A 19,069-nucleotide genomic window follows, 5' to 3' on the forward strand; every position below is an offset into this window, starting at 1 on the left:
GCACCCCGCGGTGTCAGTAACATCTACTGTGTGAACACAGGTCGCGTGGCTCTTAATAGCGTCAAAGTTGTATGACGATGACGCGTGTAAGTTACTTGCAATGTGTCCTGTTCCCCGAGACACTCCTGCACGATCTGCGTCGCGCGTCCATTCCTACTCGTGCCTTATTAATACCGGCGAAGCTTCCCTGAATTTCATGTCTCGGCTTCCAAAATCAGTCTCAACCGCCGCACTGTCTCCGCTGATCTAAAATGTAGCTCCTTTCTTATTGTTTAGTCAACGCGAAGAGTACTAACTATAACTTATCCGCCTGAAGTGTGGTTTTGCATGGAAATGGCAAGAACCGGCGCTAGGAGGTACGTCGGAAAGTCGGGCTTTACACCTCATACAACAATATACTCCACACACAACGACTGCAGCACATGAGCCTCTTTCGCAATCTCGCCAAACTAACACAACAGCACAAGGATCAGGCAGGAAGCGCACTTATTTCATACCTGGCAGTAATGCGACATCCACACACGATCAGGAATTGGCCACACCAAGCTCACACCAATTAGTCAGGGCCATCTCCTACCACCAACCACTACATTTCCGTGATCCGTCGTACATCATGAGCCAACTTGCCCCAAAGCAAGCGCTGCTAAAAATAAGGTCTGCTGTCCTGACAGGCAAAATGTCTCAGTGTGGCATGCGGAGACACTAGAAAATTGACTCTGGCTCTTCTTGTACAGCATCGCGAACTTGTCGACGACCGTTTCATCCCGAGGTACAACACAACTGTTAGGCCTCGCTTGATTTGTCGTGAGCTCGGGTTCGTGTCATGAAACCGGCCAGATTCTACGAACCAGCTTCAACGGGCCCCGTATGCTTAAATTTTTGGAGTTGCAAATATCGTATGAGCTACATTTGCCATACATTACCAGCAGCAACACGTGCACTGACCCGATGTCAATATCTATTGCAGAAGAACGTATATTACACATCAACAACGCGCTGTTTCTATCATACTAACTACTGCAGCCTTGTATAGTAAATTTCAACGAAAGCCAACGCCACCAAACTACACCCGCCGAAACAAAACAATGTAATCAGACAGGTGGAAAACGCGGCTTACTTTCAGCGACACCTGCATTTGAAAAATACATTGTACTTCAGTGCTTGAGTAATGGCTCCATTATGTCTCTTCTGATATTATTCTATCCTTAATGCCTAACCAAGACATGTACTATGGCGCCGAGGTGTGATTCCTGAAAAGTTTGCGCGATAACTACAAAATCGAGACTTTGAGTCTGAGTTTTCACACATCCTTAATAAATTAAAAAACCGCGCGAAAATTCACACAAAAGTACGTTCAACTGCTTTTCCTAAATATGGAGTAAGATACTGCTGTATGCAGCTACAACTAGATTGCTCATTCTGCCTCAGTGATCCGGCCTGGAGGCATAACTTCTCTTGAGCCAATGGGCGAGTTTTATGATCGACGAGGCATTTTGGTCCCATGAAGCTTCTAATACTGTCCCATTAAAAATTTGCTACATTGACTTCATGGGATCCGACACTGCCTCTGCGCAAAGACTGCCCCCGCCTAAAGACCGAGCGGGCGGTACTGAAGCAAATGGTGCGAGACCATTCTACGCACAAAGAAGCCGCCGCAAAGGTGCGACAACGTCGTTCGCGCCGCCGAAGGTCGTCAAAGAAAGCAGTCACATTTGAGAAGAATGCCCCAAACGCAACTGCAGCTTATCCGCCTCCAAAATCCGTACCAAGGGAGCCCGGCGCTTGGTGATGCTGGACCTGTTGCCTCAGATGCAACTTGGCCACCACTGCCAAAGCCTTCTACGCCTACAGTGTCAGGGATGGTGGCGCACTCAGGGCAGTGTGCAGCGCCAAGACTGATCCAGCCAATAGGTACGATTAAGTCCATGGCCCAGATATGCAAGTGATTGCAATGCTAACCTCACTAATGAATGCCATGCTTGCTCTGCTTTCCAGACTACGCACGCCAGCAGCAAAAAGCGCACTTCAAGTGCTGGACGCGCTCCATCCAGTTCTTGCCGCTCTGCAGTAGAAGGCATCATGGGTCCTTCGGACCTGTCTTTTCAAAAGAAAGTCAAGCAAGCTTTCATTTTTCAATGAAATGCTCGTGGACTCCAGTCCCGGATTTACGATTTACAGCACTACGTCTACGAGAATAACTTCCCCATTCTTGTGATTTGTGAACCGAAGACCGCGGCAATTTTGCGAATATCCGGTTACGAGGTATTTGCATCACCCACGCGCAACAAATACAGCAAAGTCATCGTCTACATTCGACATGAACTTACATATGTGTAACCTTCAGTTCCTCCGAACGAAGACAATCAGTACGCTTGCCTGACAGTGAAGAGCCGAGACCTGACGTTAACGCTACTGGCGGTGTACTTGGCGCCATCAAGTCGTTTCGAAGCCAGAAGGTTGAGTGGTTTGATGGCAGCTACACCTGCTCCGTGGGTCATTATGGGTGACTTCAATGCTCAACACACCATGTGGGGAGGCGTTAGGATGGACGTTAGGGGAAGACAGCTTGTGTCCTTCGCCTCTGTCCATGACCTCCAGTGCTTTAATGACGGAAGCCCTACCTATATTTGAGGGGTGACTTATAGCAGCTGCTTGGACTTGACTTTCGTTTCACAGTGCTTTACCAACAGCGTCCGGTGGTTTTTGGATGTAGAAATCCATGGCAGCGACCATATCCCAACCTATCTGATTATTACCGGCCATTCTACATTTCCCGCAGGCTCGTGTAGGCAGCGCATTGACTGGACAGTTTTTAAATTACTTATGGAGGCTGCTTGCACAAAGGGCTTCTCTACCGGTCTTGAACAAAAAATTAAGGAGGCCATGGAACATGCCACCTGCCCCTTTAACCCTGTCGCTAACTACACCGATTTTGGCTTCGAATTGCAGCGACTACGATCACAACGGCGCAGGGCAGAGCGCAGATACCGGCGCACAAAGTCGCGCCTAGACCTAAGAGATGCTAGGCGCATACAGAAGAAGATTCAGCGCAGAATTCAGGCACTACAAACACAACGCTGGAGGACATTTTGCCAAACACTTGATCCACGGAAGCCTTTGTCACGCATTTGGAGCGTAATTCGCGGTCTTCGCACGTCCCCTCAACAGTGCTACCCGTTCAAATCCGTAGCGCTCCACCAAAAACGCAGTGTGGTTGAGGTAGCCGAAGATTTCTGCTCAAGAAAAACAGGCCCTCCGAACCCAGGCGCAACGCTGCACTGCAACAATATTCCACCCTCAAGGGATTCTCGGATGGATGCACTATTCTCCATGGAAGAACTTGATGCTGCGCTGGCTTGTTGTAGAAGGTCATCATCACCAGGGCCCTATGGTGTGACGTACTCCGCACTTGCCAACCTTGGCCAAGAAGCTCGACGGGCTATTTTGGACATTTATAACAAGTCATGGACTGCTGGCATAGTTCCTTATGATTGGAAGACCAGTCGTCTGGTTCCACTTCTTAAACCGGGGAAATAACCGCTTGACCTTTCGTCATACCATCCAACTGCACTCGCCAGCTACGTCGGCAAAGTCGTGGAAAGAATGCTGCTCACACGCGTGGAATGGTACTTGGAGCGATATCAGATTTATCCAACCTTAATGTTTGGGCTGCGACGTGGCCGCTCTTCTATCGACAACGTGGTTGACCTTGTAACGTCGGTGCAACACAGCAAAAGTTTGAAAACATTGACCGTGGCATTGTTTTTGGATATCAAGGCCGAGTACGACAACGTAACGCATCAGGCAATTTTGGACGCAATGGAAGCTGCTGAGATCGGAGGCCGCACGTTCAGCTGGATACGCAGCTATTTATTAGAGAGGTCGTTTTTTGTCCTGACTGCGGACGGACCAACGTCCTTACACCAAAATTCGCTCGGAATCCCTCAGGGTGGAGTGCTGAGCCCAGTTCTCTTCAACCTTGCTCTCACCGCCCTGGTCGACACATTGCCTCAATCTGCTCAGATCTCTGCATATGCAGATGATATCTGTATTTGGGCATCAGGGGTGACCCGTCCTCAAGTTCGTGCAAGACATCAAAAAGGCGGCATCGATATTGACATCTTATTTTCGATTGCAGGGCCTGAAGATTTCGGCCGAAAAGTGTTCACTTGTGGCATTCACACGCAAAATAATGTCACTCTACGCCATTCGCATTAATGGTGAAGCCATTCCCTATGAGAGAAGCCACAGATTCCTTGGTGTTGTCATCGACAGGAACCTCTCGTGGAGTCCACATATCTACGACATGAGAAAGAGACTAATTGCGATTGTCCACGTCCTCTCCTTCCTCGGGGGAAAGTCCTGGGGCGCATCAGTGCGCTCTATGCTGCAACTGTACCATTCCCTATTTCTGGGCTACATGCGGTACAGTCTTCCGGTATTCAGTTCCATTAGAAAGACAAATATCAAGACTCTTCAAAGTGTGCAAGCGCAAGCTCTCCGTCTCTGCCTTGGACTGCCTAAATGTGCATCAACAGCAGCAACTGTTCTTGTTGCCCGGGAACTTCCTGTTACTACATACATTGCTGTTGAAACCATGAGAAGACATATTCGGCACCTCACACGGGTTCCCTGTCATCACCTCGCAACACTCTCAATAATTAGGCCGCGTACTGCATTCGCCAAAGTCATTGAAGCCCATCGCGCATATCTTCCATCGGAGTTCACCCCTGCGTCAAGACCGTGCTCACCCTTATGGTGTCTTCATGAACCTCAGGTTCACCTCTATATTCCTGGAATTACGAATAAAGCTGGTGTATCACTACCCGCTCTCAAACAACTGACATTGAATCACCTGCATTCTTACCACAGTCACCGCATACATGTTTACACAGATGGATCAGTTCACTCGACCAGTTCTGCGGGGTCGGTGGTGATACCGGCCAGATCCATCTTCATGAAAGTGAAGACGACCTATCCAACATCTTCAACTCTTGCGGAACTCGCAGCCTTACGGGCTGCGGTAGAGTTCATCAGTCAAGAACCTCCACTTGACTGGACGGTTTTCATCGACTCTAAAGGAGCCCTTCAAGCCCTGCAAGCTGCGCTACGCCGCGGGTCGCAGGAACAACTTGCGAAAATCGCAACTATCGCTTCGTTTGGCAGAGTGGCGGCAAAGTTCTCGTTAGACAGAAAGAAGGTGACACAGACATTGCTATCAAGTCTAAAAATGACTTGATGACGCTTGCATAAGTGTTTCTACAAGTGTCGCGACCTATTTATGCTCATTACTCCTGACAAACTCCTGACAAAAGTCGCATCTTGGTAGTAAGCGTCTCAAAGGTTTAAAGGCTTTTCATTTGAATATTCAGTCTGCCAGAAATAAACATCAGTATTTAGATTTGTTTTTTGATAGTATTGGTTTTTCGTTTGATGTCATTATGCTCTCAGAAACCTGGTATACTAGTAATGACAATGTTTTTTCAATACCCGGATATGAGGTGTTCTACCTGAATCGCTCTTTACGCTGTGGTGGCGGCGTTGCCTTGTTAGCGAAAGAAAATCTCAGATGTGACCTTTTGCCTGATTTGACCTCTTCGAAATCTGAATGTGAAATGTTAACAATAGCAATGTGTAACCATGTCTTTTCTGTCGTGTACCGACCCCCTAATGGTGATCACGCTACATTCTGTGCTTCCGTAGAAACTATGTTTCAATAATGCATAACTAATAAGCTTGACTTAATTTGTGGTGGGGACTTTAACATTGACTTGACTTATAATACTCGTGAGTCAAAAGAAATGATATGGTTATACGAGAGCTATGACCTAAATAATGCTATTTCTTCTCCAACTAGAATTACTAGTACGTCTTCGACGCTAATAGATTTCTTTCTCATCAGCTCCTCCATCAAAAATTTTTGCATCTGGAGTCATAGCTTGCAATCTTAGCGATCACTTACCTGTACATGTAGTCATCCCACATCATGAAAAAGAAACTAGCCTTCCGATCCCATCTAGAAATGTTTCATCCAGAAACTTGAAAAATTTCCGCCAAAAACTATCAACTGTATCTTGGGAGAACGTGCTTTCTTCATCTGATGCAAACATATCTTTTGATATCTTCTTTAACTTGTTAAGAACTGCTTACGAAACAAGCTTTCCATTTTTGAATTCTTCCAAATCGAAAAAGATCAGAAAACCATGGATTACTCGAGATTTACTTGCTAAAATAAAAACAAAATATACAATGTACCCAGCATTTCTTAAGCAATGGGATCCCGAACTGCTTAAATCATTTAGGAAGTATCGTAATAAATTAAACAAGGAACTTAGGCATGCCAGAGATAACTATTTCAATAATCTTTTTTTAGGATCATCCAAAAACGCGGCCGTGACATGGAAAAAACTAAACTCAATATTTCAAAACGTGCAGGCATCAAAAAGAATTAGTGAAATTGTTGTGAATGGCACAACGATTTCAGGAACTGATCTAGCTAATGTTTTCAATGACTACCTAGTAAACTTGAAGTTTCCTGCACCGTCAGGAGACTGCACCCAATATTGACTGGCAGTTGTCTTGAGACAATTTACTTGACTCCAGTTTCAGAAACGGAAGTTTTCTCTGTTATCATGAAATTAAGAAATACTAGCTCCAGTGATATCTTTGACATTCAAGTCCGACCGATTAAATTCACTGCTGAAATTATTGCTGTCCCACTTGCCCATATTTTCAATCTTTGTCTGTCAAGTGGAGTATTTCCAGCACAGCTACAGTGTGCAAAGGTTTGCGTTCTACACAAAAAAGGTGACAAAAATAATTTAGCAAATTACAGACCAATTTTTATTTTACCAATTTTTTCCAAAGTGCTTGAAAACGCCATCCATTCACGTCTGGTTTTATTTACAGATAAACATAACATCCTGATTGACTGTCAATACGGTTTTAGGGAACATTGTTCCACCGAACTTCTCCTGCTTCATCAAAAAGAGTTCATTCTAAAAAAAACTTGAAGAAAAACGATACGTATTGGTAGTTTTTTATAGACTTTACAAAGGCATTTGATTCTCTTAACCGGGGTATTTTGCTGAGAAAATTAGAATTCTACGGAATTCGTGGTGTTGCCTTGAAGTTAATAGAATCATACCTTAGTACTCGCATGCAGTCTGTTTCACTAAACAACAGCACCTCCACATTTCAATGTACTTCGTTTGGTGTCCCTCAGGGCGGCATTTTGGGCCCTTACTTTTTTTTGTCTTCTGCTGTTGCCTGTAAAAATGGGGGCTGCGGCTTTGTCAAGCTGTATTTTTTACAGCTTTTTCTGCAGCTCCTCTGTCCATATACCTTTGAGGCAGAAATAAATTTATTATTATTATAAACGATGTTGTTAAAATTGATGGTGATACAAAAGTCCTGATCTACGTAGATGACACCAGCCTGTTTCTCGAAGTTGACGATTACGAAATACTTGTTAATCATGCAAACAACACTTTAAGCAAACTTCATGATTGGTGTTCCTGCAACGGCTTGGTTATTAATACCCAAAAAACTAAAGCAGTCATTTTCCGAGCGAAGGGCAGAGGCATTGTTCCAAATAATATTCTTCAAATACAGTGTCAGCCGATAGAAATTGACAGAATTTAAAACTCTAGGCGTAATTTTTTCAGAGCACATGCTGTGGGACTCGCACACTAATCATGTTATCACGACCCTAGCTCGCACTATAGGAATAATCTACCGGCATCGAGACCTATTTCCTGTAAGCACAAGACTGCTAATTTATCATTCACTGTTTTTATCGCGCATAAATTACTGCTTTTTAGTTTGGGGCAAGACAACCTCAACAAATATCAGGAAACTGATGGTAATTCAAAATAAAGTAATCCAGATTATTTCAGATTCTTCACCAGACTACTCAGTAGACAGCTTGCTTAGAAAGTTTAGACTAATTAGCATAGAGAACTTGTATAACTATCATCTTTGTAAAAAGTTAAGGGATGAAAAGAAACAAGGCATTAATCTCATAACTAATCTGGCAAACTTGCAAATGAATACCCATTATTATACATCTAGACATCCTGATCACTGGGAAGTTCATCGTAACCGCACTAATTATGGTGAACAAATGTTACGACACACAGTACCAAGTGTATTAAATTATTTTTTTCGCAAAGAAATTGATGTGATGAGCATTTCGAAAACAGAATTCAGTGATTTATTTCTTTAGTTGTTTAGAAATAGGGTTGAGAAAAGGGTAATTACTTTTTTTCTCTTTCTCAAATGCTACAATTGTACTACCTATGCACTACCTTTTATAGAATTTTTTTTCTCAGGTTTGATCTGTATGCTCTGTGTACCTGTTAATTCTTCTGTTTGGTTTTATAACTGCTGTTCTTTCAAATCTTTGAAGTATTTTCAATCATGCATACATACACTGCGTTTCGTACCTATATATTTCAGGGAAATTGTATTTTGCCAATTTTAGTGACGTATAAAATATCCATCAAAACGTGTTTTTTTGTGTGTGTGTGTGTGTATATGCTGATCAGTATATGTATATTGTATGAGCTGCTGTTGCCTATGTAGACAAAGGGGGTGGGACACTGTCAAGTTGCTGTTCAGCAGCTTTTTCTTCCATCTCCCCATGTTTTGTACAAACATGAAAATAAACCGTATCCGTAACTTGTTGCTGAGATCCGTCTACTGTACCACGGCACCGTTTCCAAAGGTCATGACATCATTTTTCAAATGGCTGCCAGGACACTGTGGTATTAACGGTAATCACCAGGCTGATGCGGCTGCGCGTTCTGCTCACAACGACGCACTTCCAGTGAGGATCCCAATATCAATACCTGACGCAGCGTGCGGGCTTCGCCCTTTGGCGCTGGAGCTCACACTTTTAGCGTGGAACACGGGAGTGTTTTGCAACCTCCGCCTCAAGGCACTGGACCCTGGACTGCGCCTTCGTCTTCCACGTAATTTAGCACGTCGCGACACAACATTGTTATGCCGTTTATGGATCGGTGTTGCTTTTACCAACAACTATGCTTTCCGGATAGGGATGGCCGACAGTCCTGCCTTTGAAATCTGCGGTTGTGAGGAGACCATCGCTCATCTTCTCTGTGAGTGCCCTGCATTTGCGAGGGCAAGACATACACTGTGTTGTGCCCTGGACCGCCTCAATCCTCACCCATTAACAGAGCAAAAGATCCTCGGTCCGTGGCAACAACAGTCGACTGCCCTCAAGGCATACAAGGCACTCTTTGCCCACTTGAGAGCGACTGGATTGAGTGACAAATTGTGACAGCGTTGTGCGTGTGTGTGTGTGTTATGCATTTTTCCCCTTCTCTCTTCCTCCTTTTAGTCCCCTAATCTCTCTTCCCCAGTGCAGGTTAGCCAACCGGAACCCCTTTCTGGTTAACATCCCTGTCTTTCCCTCCTCCTCTTTATCTATCTATCTATCTATCTTGCTACATTGATTGGAGTTAAATAATTTGGCGAATGCTAATATGCGTACGAAACAAGAGGAAGACAAATTTGCATTTACAAGAAGTAAAAAAGAATATACACTTGTAAGAAAAAATTAGAAGCGTGAGATATAGCTTCAACAAACAAAAGCTATTGAGTTGATACTATCTAGGCTTTGGATATTGCAGACCATGTTTGTTTGCTCCTCTCGCGTGACACATTATCGCTGCATTTCATGCAATTTCATTCAATTCTAATTCTAATGATATTTGTGAAGCGGTGTCCTCTGACATCCCAGGCATATCACACCTTTATTCAGAGCCCCTATGGGAGTGACTTTATGTGCAGAGGCGGAGAAGTTTTCACAAGTTTTTCATTAATTCAAGGACGGACTCTGCCCTAGACAAGGGGCTCGCTTTCTCGCGCGTTAATTTCAATTTCTACAAGAAGCAATATACGACTAACGATTGCGACGGTAGCATGCACACTGAGGCGAATGTGATGGCATTCTCATCATCATGGCAACACCGTAAGTGATTCCCACTGCTTCCGTCTGTCGACGACCAGTTCAGCAAAGGATGGGCCACAACCATGCCTGCACTCACCACAGCGCAAAGAGAACCAGTGTGTTCCGCCTCAGTTTAGGCGTTCTGAAGAAGTCCACGAAGTGGAACGCCGTCGTCTTTTTGGACTCCTGCAGAGATAAAAACAGGGGAAGAGTGGACAAGCGCTAAGTAATGACCCAACCGTCTGCTTCAATGCGTCAGAAAACTTCATTTTGCATCGATTGAAAGGTAAAAGGCCATTTGGTTAGGTCAGCTTGAGCGATGGTCGGACACAGACGGCATAGAAAGGCTCAACCGTTTTGTTAACGTTCAGTCAAACATGCATAATTCTCCATTCTCTTGTGCAAAAGGAGTAGCTCACAACCACTCACTCTCTTCTTTGGTGTTGTGCATCGTACAGACCGGGGGGATGCATGCGGGAGGACCGGGGTTCGATCCCCTGTGCCGCTGGGTACCCACCATGCAGCGATTCAAATAGGCACAGGCTTTCCCTTGGCCTGGTACACCGCTTATTTAGGGTGAAATGTCTGGGAAATGGTTATTTTGACCCCTCCTTGAAAAGACGAAAGTCCCTTGTGTCACGGCGCTCTTTGGCCGCAGATGCCCTTGCGCCATAAATATTTCGTCATCATCATTAACATATACAGGCAGGAGGCTTTCACCGCACGCCCAAAAGAGCTTAGTAGAGCAAAAAAAAAAACGTAAAGCGCAAATGCATTTCAGAGCGCATTGCCGTTCCTGTGGTTGTACGCCGCTAGTTAATGACACTATCGCCATGCACGCCAGTTCACCAGACCAATCGTCCACGTGCATCGCATCGTCGAAGCGAAAGACAGATTAATTAGGAGCCATTCAGCTGCGCTACACATGCGTTAGTACCTCTTATTTTGCTCCGTGTTGTATGCTGGATACGTCGATTTATATGAGCTTCTATATGCATTTTATGAGGTGTTTTTTGTATATTTACGTTTATGTTTCCTGAACAAAACGCTAGTTGCAGCTCAACGCAGATTTCTCTGATCTCGTCATTCGGCCGCGCTGTTAATTGCAACGAAGTCACTGCAGCTTCTCCAGTTCTCGTTATGCCGAATGTGGCTGTCGAACTGTTTCGCCGTCGCGTTAATTTAAAGTGCTCTAGGAGGGGTATTCAAGTTGGCGACTCAATCTCCGGCGGCCGAGCGCCCATCAGAACATGTTCCTCTTTCAGCTCAAATGATGGTCTTCTGTGCTTTGTTACTCATACTTCACATTTGTGATTCAAGCCCAGCTGAATTGCGCCTACGCTAATTAAGAACCAGTAAACAAATCGCAGTATACTGGCAAATTGGTACCTGCTAAATCCTGAGAATATAAACTGATTGAATATTTTCCTCATGCAGCTAGAAAACATCCTCGAAAAGCACGTTCACATGCTCACTACGTGCCACACTGGTAAGGATATTCTTAATAGCAGCCTCCGACTGCAATGACAATTTTCTTGCAATCTTGAAAATAAAGAGCCTGGATGTGTCCGCATACCCAGCAATTCAGGATAAAATCATATTTGAGCCGGAAACCGTTTAAGGACGCAAGTTTTTCATATAATGCAAGATTTCACTATAACAACCAATATATCCGCAGACCATTAGACGGCAGTCTTGTACATTTTTTTCTGTTCACGGTTTTGTTATCGTCAAAACCGTTCCCGACTGATTTTCTATGGTAGTCGTAACTGTTCGATGGAATCGCTGGAAATCCCTCGCCCACCCTCGTGCAGGGCAGCGAAGGTGTTCTCCCAGAGAGATAGTTGCATGCCCTGCACACAAATTTTTCCCACCAAACAGAACCACTTGTAAAAAAATGCAGGACTGATGTCGGGTGATCTGCGGATATATTGAATGTTATAGTGAAATGTTACATTACATGAAAAAAAATGCTTCAGGAACGGTTTGCCGCTGAAAATGCTTTTGGCCGGAATTGTTGGGAATGACACAGCAGGGCAAGTAGGTGCACGCATTAAAAGCACCTGGACCCTTACAACGAGACTAAAACAATTCCATCTAATTTTTCTCATTAAAAATTGATTTTCTGGTTCTTTCTGACTAAGCTGTTGTTTGTCTGGCAACGAAAGAAGAGTTTTATTAGGGAGGAAATTGGAGTAAAAAATTTTCCCGCCACTCGATTCAAATTTGTGAGGACACAACCGAAGGGGGTCAACTCCCTGATTACACACTGCATGGAAGTGAGAGGCTGTGTGGTCTAGCCTCAGGAATCGGAGCCCCTGCCCCGACAGACCACTGCCGGCATGAGAAAACGGCCGCTGATGGCGATGTCTGTACATCATTTTACAGCGAGAGCTGTTTGGCGTGTGGATTTTTCGTCACTGTTGTAGTGATAGTAGTGGTCGGCGTAGCCATTTAGTGGTTACCACGGGAACAACTTGGAGGATGGCTACCGTGCAAGGAGGAGAGTACAGCGAGAGCGTAAAAAGGCGCAACCGAAGGGTGGAGGTAAGAGAAGGTATGGCGAGGAACGACCAACCGGAGGGTGGCTACCACGGGAACCACCCGAAGAGAGGTCAGCATGGGAGGAGGAGGGAGAGCAAGGCCGATGTGGAGGAGTGTAGCACAGTCTATCGGCAGCGGCTGCTGCGAACCATGTAGCCCGCCTAACGCGGCAGACTGGAGGGGAGCGTTGCTCGAAGAATGAGCAGGCGTGGAAAACTACAAAATACCGCTCATAACCATACGAATACAAAGTTGCTCTCATATTCTCTACCTCAATACATCGTGAAATATAAAAACATTTCAACTGCGTTCGCTCAACCTCGCGTTGCAACGTGGCAACCGTCCTATGTGTTTGTTTCTTTAACAATTCCTACCTTGTGAAAGCTCCCTGTTAAGTAAAACAAGCCTCTGTTTTGTCAGAACGCGGTAATTTATCAATATAAGACAACTGCGGCTTGTGCTCCTTCTCTCTTTGATAGTGACGCCATAAATAGTTTCGAACTCGTGGGCACAACCAGCGCCGATTCGCCCGGCGTGAGATGCGTTGCGCTCACCGACTTAGCGAAGAGAACCAGGTCGCTCATGACCTGGTCCATGTCGGGCACGGGCCGTCGGTTGATCCTCAGTATGCGCACCACAGACCTCTCAGCACGCTTCATGCGGCCCTTGGTCAGCAGCCAGCGCGGAGACTCCTGCAGGATGCTGGGAAGAAAGAGAACGCGGGACCACCACGGTGACGGCGCATGTCAACACTGCTTCGTTACACGAAGAGTTTCGTTTGGGAACAGTGCGCCATCTAGCGGTGGCTTTTCTAACCAATAAATTGAGCCGCGCCGAAAGAATAGAGTCATTTCACTCAAATGGTGAATGAGTGCGCCTGAGTGGAATTTAGAACCCCACAATATTTTCGCAAAACTTTCATCCCAATTTGCAGCACTGGGACGGCGAAATCTCAAATATTTCGAGCCGCCTTTGCGTAGGAAGACGCAGTTACATGAAAGATTGGCTTCCATTAACTGCACAAATCCCACAGCTGAAAATCCATTGTTTTCAATGCATTACACCGTTCGTCTTCTCGCAAGGAGGCGGTTTTTCAATTGGGCAAAAAAACTGGCAATGACTACATAGCTCCCTCTTCTCCCGCTTCAATGATGTACGGCGATGGCGGAGCTGGCCCTAAATTACACAACTTCATCAATAGTTCGCTGATTGCATTGCGCTTGTAAGTGTATACTTTTAAGCACAAACACATTAGATGACGCTCTTGGCAAACTAGGTGAACATCCGTTCATGAAATCACGGCGAAGCCGATTCCTATACTGAAGCTGAAAGTTTGCGCAATTGTTTATCCGAAGCAGAAAAAAAGTTACCATCTCCGCCCTATTAAACAGAGGCTCAACTTAGAGTCTAGTTCGAATTTGACTCCCAATAGCCCACCCTTGAATCTCATCCATGGTTTTAAGCCACCAATTTTCCAAACAGTCTTAGGAATGAACTCCTTTAGGATACCATTCTCGGCAAACTATAAGGTCGACAACGTCCTGAAACTGCTGCGGTCTTGAACCTAACGCTGAACATAAGGCCGATTTTATCTCGAATATTCCGAAACTTTCGGCCCGAATGGTCACGCAATGTGATGTGACAAATCGCCGTTAGCAGTATCGGTTGTTAATTTCACTTTTACGTTGACCGCCTTCCAAATTGCATTTTGAAGTGGATTTCGCTGTCGCTTTTTCGTTCTGGTGCTGCGCGGGCTTCTGCAGAGCGGTGATAGGCGAGTGGAGGTTCTGGAGGGTGCAGGTGGGTGGAAGCTCAAGTTTGGGAGTGGTTTTCACCGGTGGGTGCCCAGAGCTGCACCCAGCGGTGGGTGGTGTTACGTTTCGCCTACGACGCCCGGTATAGCCGGCGCGGATGCAACGGACGCCGGGGCTTCGTTCAAAGTGGCGGTCATTTTGGCCCGTTCAGTGCTGCCGCAACGCCTCCCGCCAAGCGCGTCCAGGCAGGTTTCAATGCCACGTGTCTTCGTGTGTGCGTGTGTGTGTGTGCATGTTGGTGCCCACGCTTGTCAAAGCGCGGAAGCCGGGGAGAGTAGCTCCCCAACTGGGAGGCGAGGAGGTCTGACCGGCGCCGGCCCGGTGGACGCGTCACGTCACGTCTCAACATGTCCGTGCGTCGCCGTCTCGTGCGCCTCATCCCGAGCCGTTCCTTCTTGCCCTCGACTCCGAGGGTATAAAGGCAGCTGCCCCGGACGCCAAAAGAGACTTCGATTTCTTCCGTCGAGTAACGTGGTCGCCCTGACCGGCTGCTCTTTTGCGATGCTAGAATAAACAAGTTGTTCTGTTGGCAGTCGACTCATCCTTTGCCAGGACCTTCGGATGTATCCAGCTGTGCCCCAGGCCGCCAGGCCAACGCTACCCTTGGGGCTTGCGACCCATTTGCAACAGTGGTGGAGTCATAAGCACGCGCACGCACGTACGCACGCACACGCGCAATGAACGGGAATATTTTAGGGGTAGAGGAAAAAATAAGCCCCGTGCAGGATTCGAGCTACCGGGGACCCAAGCAGAGCAGCTTCGTTTCTTAGTGCCTTTGACCACAAGGCCATCGCCGCACGTTTTCTTTCTACATGAGAAGATGAAGCGCACAAAAGACACGGCACATAGGCAAAGACGGACACGACACAGGCGCTACTTGCAACTGTTTATTGGATACACGCACGGCTTATTTAAAGCCAAGAGGTAGGGGTGATGGAAAAAAAAACACAAGCAAAAGATAAAAGATACTGGCGATGGTATGGATACTGCATTGTAGGGAACAAAAGTGGCTCAAATCTTTCTGAACTTATCTAAAAATATACTCTCATTGTTATGTATGACTATAGCGATAAATGCTGATGCAGGAACTCCCACCTTTTTTAATCCGGTGGGCTTCTAGCAGTTCTCGGGCAGTCTTATCTTTACTTCTGCAAAGGATTTGAGTTTCCTGGAGCTTTGGTTGACAATTGTTCTTCTCTTCTTTGCCGCAGTCCTTGCAGTGATGCGGCAAATGTGACCCGGTACCAACTCTTAGTGACCGTTTGTGCTCGGTTAAACGTCCATTAATACATCGGCCTGTCTGGCCGATGTACACCTTTCCACAGGTCAGCGGGATGCTATAAACCACCCCCACAGCGCATTTCAGAAACGGGTTTACATGCTTAATTTCACATTCTGTTGATTTGGCATCATCATTTCCAATCTTTCGACACAGCGATGCAAGTTTTCTGGGTGCAGAGAAGACCACTGGTACTTTGTATTTTGCAGCAACACGCTTAAGATTATGAGCCACTTTGTGGGAGTATGGAATCAATCAGTGGCTCATAATCTTAAGCGCGTTGCTGCAAAATACAAAGTACCAGTGGTCTTCTCTGCACCCAGAAAACTTGCATCGCTGTGTCGAAAGATTGTAAATGATGATGCCAAATCAACAGAATGTGAAATTAAGCATGTAAACCCGTTTCTGAAATGCGCTGTGGGGGTGGTTTATAGCATCCCGCTGACCTGTAGAAAGGTGTACATCGGCCAGAAAGCCCGATGTATTAATGCACGTTTAACCGAGCACAAACGGTCACTAAGAGTTGGTACCGGGTCACATTTGCCGCGTCACTGCAAGGACTGCGGCAAAGAAGAGAAGAAGAATTGTCAACTAAAGCTCCAGGAAACTCAAATCCTTTGCAGAAGTAAAGATAAGACTGCCCGAGAACTGCTAGAAGCCCACCGGATTAAAAAAGGCGGGAGTTCCTGCATCAGCACCCCATCGCTATAGTCATACATAACAATGAGAGTATATTTTTAGATAAGTTTAGAAAGATTTGAGCCACTTTTGTTCCCTACAATGCAGTATCCATACCATCGCCAGTATCTTTTACCCTTTGCTTGTGTTTTTTTTTTCCATCACCCCTAACTCTTGGCAATAAATAAGCCGTGCGTGTATCCAATAAACAGTTGCAAGTAGTGCCTGTGTCGTGTCCGTCTTTGCCTATGTGCCGTGTCTTTTGTGCGCTTCATCCACTCAAGCTATGAACCAACTTGCCCAAGAACGTGTTCTTCTTTCTACATCGCATAAAATAAAAAAACAACACTGGGTCTCCTGATGCCTTATTTACTCACATTGAATACCGAGTTCCTGTCATACATTTTCACTGCAACAGAACGCGTCACTCCACCCGCACTTAAAAATTCTGAGATACACACATGCGTCAGAGCAACCAGTCAGGGGATTCACGTTGCGCAACGTATAGTCGCACTGTGCTCTGAGCAGAGACTTCGTTTAAAGCGTTTTTCTGAATGCCTATTCACGATTCGGCTTTTCTGCAGTCTAAACAGACCCATGAGCATGAAAACCTCGCACGGAATCCTGAAGTATTGCGTTACGCGCCGCAATCTTCTAGTTAGGGCGTGATTTCGGAGTCGTTCTTAAGAGTCCGCTGAAGAAAGCTCCAAAAGAAAACACAGTATCAGGACACTACACGTAGCAATTATCAATATTTTCATATTTCTCCCACAGATGACAGTTCACTAAGCACGTAACAAACGTCCCCTTAGCGCAACGCCACGTGTTTGCTGGTAAGGCCGTGTAGCGATTAAAAAAAGTTTTTGCGGTGGGTTGAATAAAAACACGCCAAAGTCGCTTCAATCTCCCAAGAGACCATTTTTTTGTCCAAAACCATACCATAGTGGTCACTTTCCTTTTTTTTTCCAAGAAATGGAGATATGCTTAGTCACAAGAGACACCATATTTTTTTTGCAATAAAAAATCTCTATTTGGACGGGAGAACTAAAATCAGCCTGCAAAACTAAAAGGTGTTGGGTGAGCCCTACTCGCGTTAAAGCAAACACGTAGTGCCATAAAGGACTTGCCATGCTTGACTGGTCGTAAGCCAAAAATTATCGCAGCCGTATGACGAGCGGGACTCGATAAAATCCGCTAGGGCTTAGTACACTGGTGTCAAAAAAGCCTATACCCTATCAAAAAATCTCATATGAATGCATTCTTATATGTGTTTCATATGTGTTTCATACGAGTTATATGAACCACAAGTGAGCCTCGTATGAACTCATATAGACAGCGTTTGAATTCAACAAAAAATAAAACATTCCACAGAGGTCTGTCTAGTTGGAAAAGGAATTTAATTGAGAAAAGAACGCCAACCGAAAATTATTTGCGACTACGTTTCGGTCAGAACCTTCCATAAAATTGCCCTCTCAAAAAGGATTTAAAAGAAGAAAAACAGAAATTAACGAGTGGGAGCCCGTACCAGAAGAGCTTTGCCGGGCTTGTAAAAGCCTGTTTGAACATAGAAGAAACAAACAGCAAAGTGCTCAAAAACAAAAATTTCCTGTCAGGCCTGAGAAGAACAAAATGACGCGCCGCTGCTGAGTTTAGCGCGTAGTCCTCGGTAGCGAGAATCCAGCTTGACCCCTCGACTCGACCAGGGATGTAGACTTCCCTGTGTTTCAGTGCTTTATTGCCGGTGCCGGATTTCCAGACATAGACGAGACTAATTTCAGACTGTTCAAGGTCTGATAGACTAATGGAGACCCTGCAAAAAGAGAGGGGCACTCTGTTTGGGCGAAGTGCCGGACTGCGTGACCTTGCGAGACGAGCGCTGAAGCGCGGATGTCTGCGCCTAAAACGATGCATGCTTGATGAAAATCAATGGCAATTTAGAGTCTCGATGTCAGCGACCGCAAGCAGTTGTATGCACTTACAACCAGAAGGGCACCATCATGAGGGCCGACAGTCCCGTGGCGAGCTGCAGGTATCCCCAGTCGCGGATGTAGTAGGCCAGCAGCGGCAGCAGCAGCAGGGGGATGGTGTATCCGATGCCGAACCCCACGTTCATCATCATGCGGTACTGCGGCGGCATGATCTCCATCACTGGGCACGGGGAGAGACAGGGCGGAAAGCCTATAGTGTTCGCAAAGCCGGTGTTCGTTCGAGACGTGTGCTCGATGGGAGTCAAACAGCCAAGACGTCCGAGAGTAAGCTCAACTCGCAAGTTAATTTTTTATTACAGCGCACATTTATACGGCCGCATTGCAGCCTCTGCCCACGCATTGTGCGTCACTATGTTATATGTGAGGCGCATGGAGCCCAACGTCAAGTGCGCGATTTGTGTTAAATAAGAGATCCCCATTTTTTGTGAGTGGAGAATCTCATTAAAGGGGCAATATAAGGAGGAAAACTGATTCAAGCTATACTGATAAATGACTGCCGCTTCATGACAAATATGCCATTTTTGCCTAAAAAAGAGCCTTGATACGGCATAACATGTCGAGAAAGCGAAGTATACGAGGCGGTACTCCTTGGTTATTCCTGCAACTGCGCTAGGTAGCGGGAACTCTTCGCCGACGAAAATTGGTTCTCTGCTTTCCCGCAGAACGCTATTGCGCCTTTAGTGGGCAATTACCTTCGAAATACGAAGAGAACAATGCGGGGGGCCCAGCCAAGAATGCGAAGAGTCTTATAATTAAGACAGCGTAATCCAAACGATGAAAAAAGATCAGA

At 45.8% G+C, this 19,069-nt stretch overlaps 1 protein-coding gene across 4 annotated transcripts in view; it reads right to left on the reverse strand.

Moving 5' to 3' along the window:
- LOC144112366 (organic cation transporter protein-like) overlaps positions 1-19,069 on the reverse strand; it is a 49,012-nt gene that overhangs the window by 17,971 nt on the left and 11,972 nt on the right. For all 4 annotated transcript variants that reach the window (XM_077645215.1, XM_077645216.1, XM_077645214.1 and 1 more), the window contains exons 3-5: positions 18,271-18,439; positions 13,075-13,222; positions 10,074-10,162 (exon numbers count right to left, since the gene is read on the reverse strand). In XM_077645215.1, the coding sequence (XP_077501341.1) occupies positions 10,074-10,162; positions 13,075-13,222; positions 18,271-18,439 (406 nt within the window). The remainder of the gene's footprint in view (positions 1-10,073; positions 10,163-13,074; positions 13,223-18,270; positions 18,440-19,069) is intronic.

Source organism: Amblyomma americanum, unplaced genomic scaffold (genome assembly GCF_052857255.1).
Source record: "Amblyomma americanum isolate KBUSLIRL-KWMA unplaced genomic scaffold, ASM5285725v1 scaffold_73, whole genome shotgun sequence".
NCBI lineage: Eukaryota > Metazoa > Arthropoda > Arachnida > Ixodida > Ixodidae > Amblyomma > Amblyomma americanum.